This window comes from Aptenodytes patagonicus, chromosome 21 (genome assembly GCF_965638725.1).
Source record: "Aptenodytes patagonicus chromosome 21, bAptPat1.pri.cur, whole genome shotgun sequence".
In the NCBI taxonomy this organism is placed as follows: domain Eukaryota; kingdom Metazoa; phylum Chordata; class Aves; order Sphenisciformes; family Spheniscidae; genus Aptenodytes; species Aptenodytes patagonicus.
Window position 1 is genome coordinate 7623485 of NC_134969.1, and position 13372 is coordinate 7636856.

The 13372-nt window shown below is 48.4% G+C and overlaps 1 protein-coding gene across 6 annotated transcripts in view; it reads left to right on the forward strand.

Moving 5' to 3' along the window:
- SCMH1 (Scm polycomb group protein homolog 1) overlaps positions 1–13372 on the forward strand; it is a 74440-nt gene that overhangs the window by 49680 nt on the left and 11388 nt on the right. For 5 of the 6 annotated variants that reach the window (XM_076357193.1, XM_076357196.1, XM_076357195.1 and 2 more), the window contains 4 exons: positions 4329–4561; positions 5121–5247; positions 6311–6511; positions 7190–7375. In XM_076357193.1, the coding sequence (XP_076213308.1) occupies positions 4329–4561; positions 5121–5247; positions 6311–6511; positions 7190–7375 (747 nt within the window). The remainder of the gene's footprint in view (positions 1–4328; positions 4562–5120; positions 5248–6310; positions 6512–7189; positions 7376–13372) is intronic. The other variant, XM_076357198.1, reaches the window with a different exon arrangement.

Genomic DNA, 13372 nt, shown 5'->3' on the forward strand with positions numbered 1-13372 from the left:
CACAGAATAATTCAGATCAGAAGGGGTCTCTTGGAGGTTGCACGGCCCAACTCCTTGCCTAAAGCAAGGCCAGCTTTGGAGTTGGGTTAGGTTGCTCAGAGCTCGTGTGAGCACCAAAGCTGTGGGGCAAAGAGACGCTGTTTTTCTCAGCGACAGCAAACTCTTTATTTTTTAAGAGGGCCGCACTTGATTTTCTGAAAACTTGGCTCCCCTTGGTGGCTCACTGTGGGGTGAAGACAGTGGTACAAGGAAGAAGAAGGTGGGGGTGTCCCTGGCAGATGCTCACTATTGGGCTGGCACCGTCAGCAGCTGAATAAGACACAGTAAATTGAAGTTTTTGGCAGTTAAAGGATATGTGGGCAATGGTTTGCAGCTGCGAGATAAGCCCTCTTGCTGGGCACAGCCGTTACCGCTGCCGGAGCTCAGTGGGTGTTGGGGTGGGTGTGTGCAGGGCTGAGTGCTCTGCTCTGCTCCTCACCGCAGCAATCCTGGTGCTTCTTGACCATGTCCTTGTAGCATCAGGGGCTGAAATCCTGAAGGAGAGTAACAGGCACCTGGCAAAAACTTCAGGCTTCTTTAGGAAGCATCCAGTCACTGGAAGTGGTTATAAATGCCTCGGTGACGAGACGGCAGCGTGGCCAGCCGTAACTGTGTTTTTGGGGCTGTGCCATTGCTGAGCGGGTGCAGCTGGTGGGATGGCTCCACTCTGAAGTGGTTGGTGTCTCCTCATCACACTGATTGCATGCAGCTCAACACATCTGGTAAGGGCAAGAGAAATGAATTAGCATGGACAGGTGTTTTCTCAGATTCTGGTTAAAATCAAACAAAAAGGCAGGCAAGTCTGCCGAATGGTGTTGGATTGTGGGATTATAAGACCTCGTTTCATTAAATCGCTCCAGGTCAGAAAAATGTCTGTGCATTATATCAGTCTCATTGACACAGCCACAGGAAAAAATATTGGTGCATATTCATCAACGTACTCAGCATTGTATTCAGCAATACCGTTAGGCACAAAGCAACAGTCTAGGTCATTTTCTGTGTATTTATGCCCTGAGCGGGCTGCACATTTAGATGTAACTTAGCCTGTTTCATTGAACAGTCTTCTGAGCTGTAGCAGCTCCTCCATCCCTGCAGGGGCCGTGGCTACAGCAGGGATGTGCTGCCAGGGGCGGCAGGCGCAGTGGAAACTCCTCTGGCGTGGCTGAATGAAATGAGGTTTCCTGTCGTGTGGGCTGCCCGCACCGAGTTATGGACTTTTATTGCCCTAAAACCAAAACTGATTCTTTAAGCCTGGCAAATTAACGTTACCTGTAATATCTTTACGGCTGAAGTAGACAATAGATCTTTCTAGCATTTATTGCACCAAAAGATGAAATCATTTTTTGTTATAAAATCATACAGTGAAAGCTTGCACACCAGGAGTTCACCTGACATCAGTCTCCTTTTCCCTGGCACTGGGATTTCTCTGCGCTGTGGTTCCAGCCTGGGAGCCAAGGGTGCAGCTCAGCTGCTCTGCCTGCTGCATCCCAACTTCCCAAATGCACTATTTCTTTGAGTTTTTCACTAGTAGAACTGAGATCATGTGTTTGCTTCACAGCTTGTCTGTAGAATCCTCAATTTCTCTTCCAGGTTAGAGAAACCTCGTTGCGGCACAGTTTGGTTTAGCATTGGTGCAGATTGCAAACAAAATGCTCACGGATTGTTTTATACATCCCTTTGACGTTTAAGAGTTTCTTTGAAGTACAGAGCATTTTACCTGTGTTTATCCTTGTTCTAGCAACTTGCGGGATTCTAGTAAATCCTTTAATACAAATATTTCTCCACTGAGATCAGCTGTGCACACCTAAGGCTGGAGGCACAGTGATTCAGTGATCAGTGCCTGTCCTATCTGTGCCATTCCTCTCTGCTAGCGCAGCTCAGTGCCAGATGTCACCTGTAGCAGGTGACACTCACTGTCCTGGAAAACCATCAACTGTAAGAAGCACTTGAGCTATCGTATTCCTGTTCTTGCCAGCAAAGTAGTCTTGCCGTTAATATTAACATCTCAGACAAGGAGTAGTAAAACCCTATTTCTACCATGATTCTCTGTATCTGCCTGACACAAAAAAAGACATTACCTGGGAAGTTAGATAGATCCCTGAATGACTGCGTACTTCTCCCTGGCATCTAATACAGAACGCTAATGCACAAAAGCAAGGAAATAAAATCAAAACTAAAAAAAAAATTGAGGGCACCAGAAATCTTGCCCTGCCCACGTGACAAGCAGAACAGGGCCGGTTCCTGGATGCACCATGCACCATGTTATTTGCACCGGTGCAAAGTGAGGTTAGGGTGGGTGTAAACCACCTGAAGACAACTTCAGGACATTCTGCACTTCACTTTTTGTGCAGGTTACTCATAGAAACACCCAGGAGCTCAGTGCGGTAGGGCAGGGACAGCAGAGTTCATCATCTCACAGCAGCAAGTGGAAGTGTACGCAAGATTTGCCAGTGGCAGCGGTCATTGCTGGCAGCAGGAGGAGTGGCATCTGGTGTTCCTGGCCCTTCTCTGCGATAGCTGCTGACCTCTGCATCCTAAACGTGCCCCGGCTAGGCGGCCTCGCTGTGACACTGAGCTGGCAGCTGGGGGTCGGCTCCATCTGCCCTCCTGCCCCCTGCACGGCCGTCTTTGGCACTGCCAACAAGACAGAAATGCCCACGTGGCTGGAGGCCGTGAGTCCCAACGGCAGCTTGGACCTGGAGGAATGCCTGGCCAGCATGTCTGCCTGTGTGAAGTCGTCTAGTCCTGCCGTGAGATAACACCAGTCCTGGTTTTGAGCTGCCTGAATGAACCATTTGCTCAGGTTTTCTTGCACCTGGCAGCCAGGTTCAGGCCCAGTCTCCCCGTGGAGAGCACAGAGTACCCCAGAGTCAAAGCTGGTGAATGAAGTCAGACCAGAAGACCAAAGCAGGATCCTCCACCTCCAGTGGCTCTTTCATGTAAGGCCAAAATAAGCTGCCACTGATGGGACCTTAAACAGATCTCCCCATACCAGCCATGCCATTTGCTCGATCTGTGCTTTGGTTAGCAGTGAAGTAGTTAACAGAGCTGTCGGCTCACTGCCCTGTGCCTGGAGTATCTCCTGACTTGGGGCTTGCTGCTGTCACCTCACAGCCCACTGATCTTCTCCAGACCCTTAAAAAGTTGGACCCGTCTCAGTTTGCTGCTTCTGAGCTGTCGGCGGGAAACAGTGCCTTTGTGCCAAGGGAGTGAGTCCTTGCTCACAGTAACTGCTCATAAACCCCTCGTTAGAAAAACCTTAAAAATCTCTTCATATACCCACAGTTGTGCCACTGTTAGGGCTGTGTGCCATCCTGGTATCAATCTTTTAGTGCACTCTGTTTCCTTTGCCAAGATTTTCTTCTTAACTATAAAGCTCACTTCAAGAGCGGTGGTTTTTTTCTAATTCAGAGCCCTCATGTTTAATACACAGCAAGGTTTCCAGGTCTAAGAAACAAGACATCCTAAAGGTCACCGTGCATTTTTCAAAATCTAGGAGGGTTTTGTTTTGTTTCTTTTTAGCAGAAATTTAAAACTAAAGGAAACATTGGTCTGCTGAGCTGGGCCAGTTCATCTCTAGCCTTTAGCAGGACTTGGGAAAGATGAATGACCAAATTCAGGGGATTTGTGGGCAAATACACCAGAAACCTGGTTTTGCCATGGAAAGTGTGAGAAGATAAGAAGGAACGGACTGTGTGCTGGCACTTCACTTACTTACCTCTGGCAGTACGTGAGAGGAGCAGGTCGGCTGATCCAACTGAGTCGAGCTATTACTCAGGGCCAGGAGCGATAGTCCTTGCAGGCATCGAGGATGGAGCTGGTACCTTCCACTGCAGCTCACTGGTAATTTAGGGACAGAGCAAATTTGACTTCTGCCTTGAGAGAGGGGATTTCCAGCACAGGACTGGCTCTGTGACTGTCAGGCAGGTCTTGACTGATCCTTCCCCTAGGAATGCTTTCAGTGCATTTTACGTGATCACTGGCAGGTCACCACTCGCAGAAGGAAGAGGTGTAGGTGCCAGTTATTTTCAGGAAGGAAGGTATGACTGAAAGCGTGATCCTTCTGGAGTTCAGCCCATCCAGGCTAAGCCACAGTGTCCCACAGCTCGAGTGCTGAACCAAGGATCAGTGCGTTTGGTTTTTATTCTGGCATGGAGAGCAGTAGCCTCCATTCAGGGGGCTGTGAATACTCCAGGTTTTTCCATGTCACACTGTTTAAAGATGGAGGCTGCTCTTGTTTTGATTCTCGCCTGATTTAATTATATTTGCTTTTTCTCTTTTTATTTCAGTTGTGATTCCAAAGAGCCCTTTACCTGCCTCCGAAGTAAACTCGGAGAAACCTAGCATGCACAGTAGCACAAAGACTGTTTTGGGGCATCAACAAGGGCAAAGGCGTCGCAAAACAGGGAAGAAGCGTGGTCGAACGACCAAAGCGCTAATCCATCACCCCATGCCTACACCCTCCAAGTCAGTGGAGCCTTTGAAATTCCCCAGAAAGAGAGGCCCCAAGCCTGGCAGTAAGGTAAAAGCTGATGCTGATGCAGGCGGGTGAAAAGCAGGTGCTGCAAGTTCTGCCATGGGATGGTGCATGCGTGTGTTTGTGCACGTTTGTCTCAGCCTCTGGCTGTGTGACTGCAGCAAGTAGGAGACCAAAGGGGTATGTGGGCTGGGAATATCCCTCAGAGTCCAGCCCCAGAGCTGTAGAGAATGTCTGTGTCCTAAAGATCATTTCCATCAAGAAACTGTGTCTTTGGAGCTGCATTAGCTGTGAAGTAGCATGGCAGATGCTGTGATCATGACAGGATGGCCAAATGGTGGAATAAGCTCTTCCATCCATCGTGTGTAGTTAGCCTAAGTCAAGCAGAGGTGGCAGATCTCAGGCTTGTTATTTTTTCAGGATTGTGGTTTATAAAATACACACGTATTGATTACTAGGTTCTTGAGACTCCCCGTCATCACCATCAGAAGTGTGTCATGTTCCACAGTGCCTTGTCTGTTGGATGCAAAGGAGAGAGTGTAGTGATCATGGGTGGTAAAGGAGAGCAGGGATAAAAGGAGAAATATCTCCTCTTTTTCTGCAGAGGAAACCTAGGACATTGCTGAACCCAGCACCCACCTCTCCAACAACCAGTACCCCAGAACCAGACACAAGCACTGTGCCTCAGGACGCTGCTACAATCCCCAGCTCTGCCATGCAGGCTCCCACAGGTAAGGGTCTCGAACCGCATTCTTGACAAGATTGCACAGTTAGGAGCTGCATCAGTCAGAAAGTGACACACCAAGATACTCCCAATTCTTCCTAAACCCGTACACCAGCAAACGTTACAATTCCAGAAAGGCTGGCCTAATAGAGAGTGTGTCAGGAGGAAAAGAGAGACACACGAGTTCAGATCAGCCGTTCGTTTATCTCTCTCTCTGTTTTGGAAATAATGAAGTCATAGGAAGATTGCAAGTCCATCTGGTCAGTGCAGGGACCCCTTTCCCTGAGTTACCACGTGCATGCTAGTAACTCCACAGCTCTCGAAGGGCACTTCTCATGGCCCATCGTGCCTAGAGGCAGTACGGTGTGCAGCACCTCTCGTGAGTCCAGAGCGCGAGCTCTCCCAAACCGTGTCAGGCACAGCTGCTGAAGCTACAGCAAGATGCAGAACAACTGCTGAATGACAGCGGCAATGATCTGTTCAGCTTCAGCCAGGATATTGAGGCAAACAGGGACAAGAGGGAGCAGGGAAGGAGTAGGAGCGGCGGTGCAGAGCAATATGCTCTGCTACAGCTGTGAGATGTAGATGAAGATGAATCTGGGCAGGAAAGTCTAATGCAAAGCTGCTTTTTTATATGTTTGGTCAAGCACTGGATATGGGCTGAGCCCTCTGTTTTCCCAGAACATAACTGGCCAATTTTCAGAGGAACCTAAAGAACCCAATTTCTCTAAAAAGTGGGGGCTGCGTTCCTTCATCTCCTTTGAACATCGCAGACACCTTACCTGGCTGGCATGGGAACCACTTTGCAGCCTGCCTTTGGGAGCCTGAGTGCTGGGGAAAGCATAGGAGAAACAGCAGCAGCTTGGAAGGGGAGTGTGAGGCAGGAAGATTTTGGAGGTGATTGCCCTCTATAAGTGGCTCCGCTGTTAGGATGCAGACAGGCAGCGGTGGATTCCCCTTTGTGAGTGATTTGAGTCTTAAAATCTCAGCATCTCTCAGGTTGGATTTTAGGCATCTTTTTCTTGCTTTCTTGAGTGGGTTAATGGCAAACACGTTTCTCATCTTGGCAGTTTGCATTTACTTGAACAAGAACGGCAGCACTGGGCCCCACCTAGACAAGAAGAAAGTTCAGCAGCTGCCGGACCATTTTGGACCAGCTCGAGCTTCTGTTGTCCTGCAGCAAGCAGTACAGGCCTGCATTGATTGCGCTTATCATCAGAAAACAGTCTTCTCCTTCTTAAAACAAGGCCACGGGGGAGAGGTCATCTCAGGTGAGAACTGGCCTGCAGCACTTTGCCTTCAGAGATGTCATTGCAAGAATTCGCTCGTTGGAAGATGTCTCTCCTGAAGCTTGGTGCAGTCATGGGCCAGGGGCAGACAGAAGATTTCTGTCTTTTCTTCCTTGCCAAACATCTGTGTCAGTGAAGCAACAGCTAGCGGCTGACTCAGAGGCAGAGCAGTTAGCGTGGCCTCCAGGCACAGCTGCTGGAGAAGGCAGTATGCAGCCCTGGTATCAGCCTGGGCAGCGGTATGCTTCACCTATCGTCCCCCAGCACTGCCTGAGCCCCCAGGAGGAGGCAAAACGGGTGGGATTTTCAGAACTCCTGATGGAAAGACAAGAAATACCCCAGTTTTTAATTTTGCTTTTAAGCCTGTGTTTACCTGGATGCTGGGAGTGCAGGCCCCTCCTTGAATGCCGTTCCATTCCCTCGAACGCAGCTTCTCAGGCGCTGCAGCCCCGTACCTGATGCTGGGTGCAGCAGACTGGTTTTAGCCTGTCCCGGGGAAGCGAGCTCGCCAGCGCTCAGCCAGTGGAAGGCAGTGGCTTTTGTTTGCTCTAGTCTAGACCAGTGATGCTGAGATACAGAAGCTGGCTGTGCAGCCCTGGGCGTAGTCTCCTGCCTTTGCTGGGGGTTTACGTGTTGGGCTCTGTTTGTTTCTGTCTCCAGCTGTGTTTGATCGGGAACAGCACACTCTGAACCTGCCAGCAGTAAACAGTATCACCTACGTCCTCCGCTTCCTGGAGAAGCTCTGCCACAATCTTCGCAGTGACAACCTCTTTGGGAACCAGCCATTCACTCAGAACAGCCACATGCAGCGCTCACACGAGTACGACCACGACAGGTATCTACCAGGTAGGAGCTGGGGCGGGGGCGGCGTTGTAGGGACCCCAGGTGCTCCGTGCCTTAACCCAGATTTTATCTTTATCTCAGGAGGCAGGCGTGTGTTTCAGAGCCCTCTCTGCAGGGTTCATTGCATCACACCTAGTGTCATGCACATGCCCGCAGGGCTCTTTTTGCACAGGGTTCAAGTTGCTGTATTATCTGCCTGTCGGTCTGATTTCCATCTCTGCCTGTAGGTTTCTGCTCATCCGTGCTGTCTCGTCTTCCCTCCTCTCCTTGTCCCCCAGTCCTTCCCGCTTCCTGTAATCTGATTATAGTGACTTCATCCAGTTAGGAATTAAGGTGACTCTGCATGAGAAATAGAAGAGTGATAACATGTAGCAGGTAAACTGTAATTAGAAATGGAATTAAAACCTAGCACAGCAGTTTCCACAGTGGCTGTGAATCTGCTGCCAGCAGCCAGCACATCCAGCCCTTGGTGAAAGCTTAGCCCATTCAGAGATGATGCATGCTGCAGCAATCTGAGGCATAGGTGGCTTTGTTTTTCTTGGCATGGCTAACACTCCACTGCGTTGAAGCAACACCCCAGGCAAGACAGTTCATGCCACGATGCAAATCGTCAGGCTGCAAAATTGCTCTTAAGCAAAAGCAGTGGAAAACAAGACAACCAGTTTTCCCTGCAGTGCTGTATAGTTGCAACAACCCCTGGGGTGATAGCTGCCTCCCCGGGCTGGCTGTGGGGGAACGACTGCTGTAGGAATGCCAGTCGTGGCGAGGATAAAAGCTAGCTGCACCCTCTTTAGGTAGTTGACAAGTGTCTTGTGCTGATCTGCTCTCCTGTCTTGCTTCCTCCACTACCTTTCTGCCCCCCGAGTCAGCAAATAGCTGTTTGAGGTCCTTCCAAAGTTAATCATTTGGATAATTATGGCTCTGACGAGAAAAGCAAGAATTTCCAATGTAAGAGGATAAGCACTTAGTAAGAACTGTTTAAGGAAAAGTTGCTGAGCATGAAGCTTAGGGGCAACAGCCTAATGCCACAGTGCTTCGTTGCATCTCGCAAAGCACCCATGCTCAGGGGAGGGGATTAGCAACAGTGTAAAGAGCATGAGGATCTCAGAGTGACTGTCCTCTGCTTCCTCCATGGCTGATCAGCTGCCTGCAGGCTGAGGCTGTGCAGAGCCATGCTGGAGCCAGCAATGCCAGGAGCAAGGAGCTGTGCTGTGCTGTAAGAGGAGGAGCTGTGGAAGTGGGTTGGCTGCTGTGGCAGGTACAGGAACAGCACGTCTAGTTACTGGGACTAGAGGTTACCCCTCTAGGGAACCCCCAATTAGAAGAAATCTCTGTGTTTCAGTATGGAAGTACCCTGTCGTCATGCAACAGAGCAAAACCAGAATGGGAGGAAGAGGACCCAGGGTCTGGGCATGGTAGCAGGCTTGGATGGAGAGGGTTCTGTAGCTCACAGACATGGTTCCTAGCCACCATGACATGTCAGTGGTGTCTGTGCTAAGAGCTGGGCTGCCTGGCAGGGTGGAAAAGTATAAAGAGCAAAGTCAGAATTCGGGGAAACTCAGGCAGAGCACCAGATATGACACGATGCTGAGACCTGCCCATCCTGAACTCTTCATTAGAGTGTTTGCAGGGATTAAAGAAGGATTAACCACAGTGAAGAGAAGTGATAACACCTAGTCCTGTAGTTCATACTGATGTCTCGGGGATTGCTGGGTATCTGGTCATCTAACATTTTTCTCAAGCACCCGAAAGCAGATGATAAACATTGTTATCTACACATTACAGTGGCTTCTGATGAGGGCAAAGAAACAGTACCGGCGATTTTGAGAGGGTAGGGCTGGTCATGGAAGAATGAGGATGCGGTTGTACATCAGTTTAAATCACACCAAGTGTCAAGGCTGCCGTGGTCTCACCTTCAGCTCTGTGTGTCCTGCTTTGTTTCCTCTACAGCACAGGTGCTTGTGTGCCTGAATGGGGCTGGTTCTTCTGGAAAACGATCACTGGTTAGGACTAGGAGTTGGTCTCAATTCCCAGAACAAACTCCCTTTACAGGAGCACCACTGTGGATGCCGTGGAGAATTCGTGCGTGTGCTGGGGCAGAAGAAGGAAGGTCTGCAGCAGCCCTTAGGTCAGCTGCATCCTGCCATTCTGTCTTGCTAAGTAAGGCATAATCATGGAAATAAGGGGAAATAGATCAAGTTGTACACCAGGAAACAGTAGATTTGCAAGAAAACGGGAAGTTGATTGCTGTTAATAGGAACAGGGATGGGCTGTGAAATGTTGTGAACAGGTAGATCTGATCTGGAGCCATCTGAAAACATAGGACTGGACGGGCCTTCTGGACCATCAAGCCTTGGGTCCTTTTATTACAGGCACCACAGCATACAGTGTTGCTTTAATTAACTCTGGAGTTGGGGATTTTGCTTTTCCACTGGAGGCTGCTCCAAGGTTTTTTGCTGAATTTTTAGAAACTATGTTGTAGTTTCTAGCCCAAATTTATTCTTGGGCAACTTGGTATCCGTGTCTCCTTGTCTTAACATTGTTTTTTAGCTTAATTTAGTTCTCCTTCTTCTAGAAGTAGTTAGAGAGCAGTCGTATCCCTCAGGGGAGCTCGCTGTTTGGCTGCTCTGGTAAGAAAGGCTCTCTGCTCTCCTCATCTAGTGTGGGTTTGAATTAAACTTCATGAGGTGACCAAACTGCCACCCAGCACTCTGAGGAGGAGGTCATGGGGACCTGTGGTGCCACAGCACTGGCACCACCATGTTCACAAGAAATGTCTCTGGAAGCCGCTTTTCGTCACTGTATCCTTGTAGCAGGTGATGATCAACCCGTCCTGGTCACATACCCTGTTCTTCTCATCCATTATTGTCAAATTCCCAGCTCATGGGACAATGCTTCAAGTGCACATCTGCATTTTGCTGCTGGATTTACCTCCTTTCTGGTACTCTGTTCTATATATGTTTTTTCTGCATAATTTCAGATGTTACTTTATCTGGCCTGACATGGCAAGACATCAGCAGATTTCATTGGTGAATCTCTAAAATTTGTGCCAAAGTTATTAATAAAAATATTAAATGACACTGGGCTCAAGAATGATCCTCGAGAAAATTCATTAGCAATTGCTCTCCAATCTCATGTTCTCACTCAGTGCTCTGCTGACTGCTTTTCTCCTCAAATCAGATGTTTGTGCATATAACAAGGCTTCTGGTAATCCTCATGTTCTGTCTCAGCTGGTGGTTCTGCATATCAAATGCCTTGCTGAATTCCAGGTAAATGAGATTGACCACTCTTCCTTTGTGTGATAGATCAGTTATTTTCCCATGATAAGGAAGCTATGGGGTTAGTCTCCTCTGATGAACGCCTACCACAGTATGTGCCGTGTGTAATTGCAGTATTTTCCCTTCCCTTCCCTTCCCTTCCCTTCCCTTCCCTTCCCTTCCCTTCCGAACCTCTTACAAGCCTGGCAGTACTGCTGGGGTCAGACGTGAGCATTTTGTTGCCAAGATAATTTTTCACCTTCTTTTTTAAATGTTAGCACCATGTTTCCAGTCACTCTGAGCAGCGCGTCACTGAGTTTTGTTAGAATTTGCTGCAGCAGACCCAGGGTTTCATGTGCGCCTTCTTTCTTAAGTTACGTTTTGGCTTCCTCTGCACCCTCACATCCCCAGTTTGAGTACATTCAGTTATTTGACTTCCACTTCTTAGTCAATGGTGTATATTTTCGTTCCTGTCCTGTTTCTTTTATCTTTTGAGCCTTGCCCTGGTGTTAGCATGGCTGCGACTGGAAGTGAAGGGTGGGATTTGTTTTACTGAATGCAGGTGGATGTCAGAGAGGCATCGACACCTGAGCTAGTTGGGTAGGCATGCTCTGCAGTCGGGGAGAAGGTACCAGTGCAGTCAGTGCAAGTTACAGCATCCTAAAATAAGGATGCTTGACTTTGATTTTTGACTTGATGAGATGAGGTGAGCAGACTCTCACTGACTGTAAAGGCTGCCTTGGGATGGCCAACAGCACAAACCCAGGCACGGGCAGATGTGCTTTTCTTCCTCCCCACCAACCTCCCAAGTTAGGTGAGGTGAAATATGCCTCAAAGCTGTCCCGTCATTTGCAGGCAAGGACAACGTTTTTTTTCTTTTTTCTCGATCTTTACCTTTCTGCACAGTATCCTCTCGCTCCGTTCCCATGCACTTGTTACTTCTGTAGCTGAAAACGTGGTCCTGTCTTTTCCTTTGCACTGTGTCAAAAGACAGAATGAGTTTAAAAGTTCACTTCATCCCTGTACTTGCATCCTCTGAGGTATACGACTCCATGCTGAGCAAGTCCTTTTCATCTGCAGTAAATGATCTGCTTGTTCTCAGCATCCTTCTCAAAGTGAACATTTATCCACTTAGATTTGGGATCTTTTCCTCCCAGATTATTTCCTCACTGATGGTACATTTATGGCATCTCTTGAACTGAAGGTATTTTCTTTTTTTCCTGGTGATCCGCATTGTGACTGCTGAGTACAGCTCTATGCATTACTCCATTTCTTTATTTTCTTAAAATTTGTCCTTTAAAATCGGAGACCCTAACTACAGACCTACTTTTGGTTTATCCTTACATTAATTTACACTGACCTAACTTCTGATTCCCTAGGTTATCTTCTACAACCTGACCTTCTGTGTTTGCATTACTTTTAAAATCAACCAATTTAAAAAATAACCCAAAACAAAACCTGATAAAACCTTTAAAAAGCATCACCTTTTGTTGTGGTTCTGTGACTGTTTGGTGAAGAAGGTCATGCAGTTTTACGTTTGGAGATATCCAGAGACATTACTAAGAGCATTTGTTTCTCATCTCTGTCTGGGCAATGAATGTTTCTTACAGGGACTTGTCCTGAGGACAGTATTTGTCTTTCTAATAATGTTGCAGTGATTTTACTCGTATGGAAGTCACAGGGCCTCAGTATAAGCAGCTTATCTTTCGTTGCCCCAAAGAATTTTGATAGAACAGATACTTTTCTCTACCTTTGTATTTCTCTTTAGTCGACTAAATTGTGACTGTCTGATGCTTCCCACCCATCTGTACCTTCGTTTCTTTGTTTGGCGTGATGCATCTCCCTTGGTGTCCGGTCCCAGTCGCTCCCCGCCGTATTTCTGTCACCCCTCCAGCACCCGTTCCTGCCCTGCACCGGCAGTTGGGGCTGCTCCATGCTGTTGTCCAGCTCCCGGCATTTGTCTATGAGCATTTCACCCCTCTCTCCCCACACACCTTGAACGCTGCAGGCTCACACGTGTCGCCCGGGCTCAGGGCAGCTGGAAGGGGCCAGCCAGGAGCGCTGGTGGCTCGCGTGGGCAGGTGGCGGCTGGTGGGTAACCTCTTCATTGCTTCTCAATTGACCATGCCTTGTCCAGATGGGGCATGGTCTGCCACCCACTGTATCGCTTGCCTGGCTGCTGTTCCCATCCGTGTTAGCACTTCCATTCTCTGTGTTCATCCACCCCCTGACACTTTGTGTGCAGCCTTTAGCCGTCTGCAAAGAGACGTCTCGCAGCCCAGCCTGACGTCTTGTCTGCCGCGTACAATACGGAGAACCCCGTCGTTGGGAAGCATTTGGAGAAGAGCAGCAGCGACAGCTGGGGCGCTTGAGGGATCCATTTGGGGAAAGATTGAAAATTTGAGTACGGTTTGATCAAGCACTGTGTGTGGCACAGAGTGTTTGCAAATCATCCAAGGGTTGTTTGCAAATCGTCCAAGGCTTACGTGCATCTGAAAGGTGAAGAGTGGGGAGGAGCAGGGATTGTGCGGGATGAGCCAAGGGGTAGAACAAGGAGAAATGGAATTAAGTCAATCAGAGGTGATATTTGGGGTGAAATATGGCAAAACGTGGCTAAGATTCTTTGTTAGGTTTCTCGCCACCCTTTTTTCTCTGGTAAAACTTGCAAAGCAAAATATAAAATGTTAAGCACTGACAGATGTGCTGGACTGCAGTTTTAACAGGCTGTTACCAGGCTGGCAAT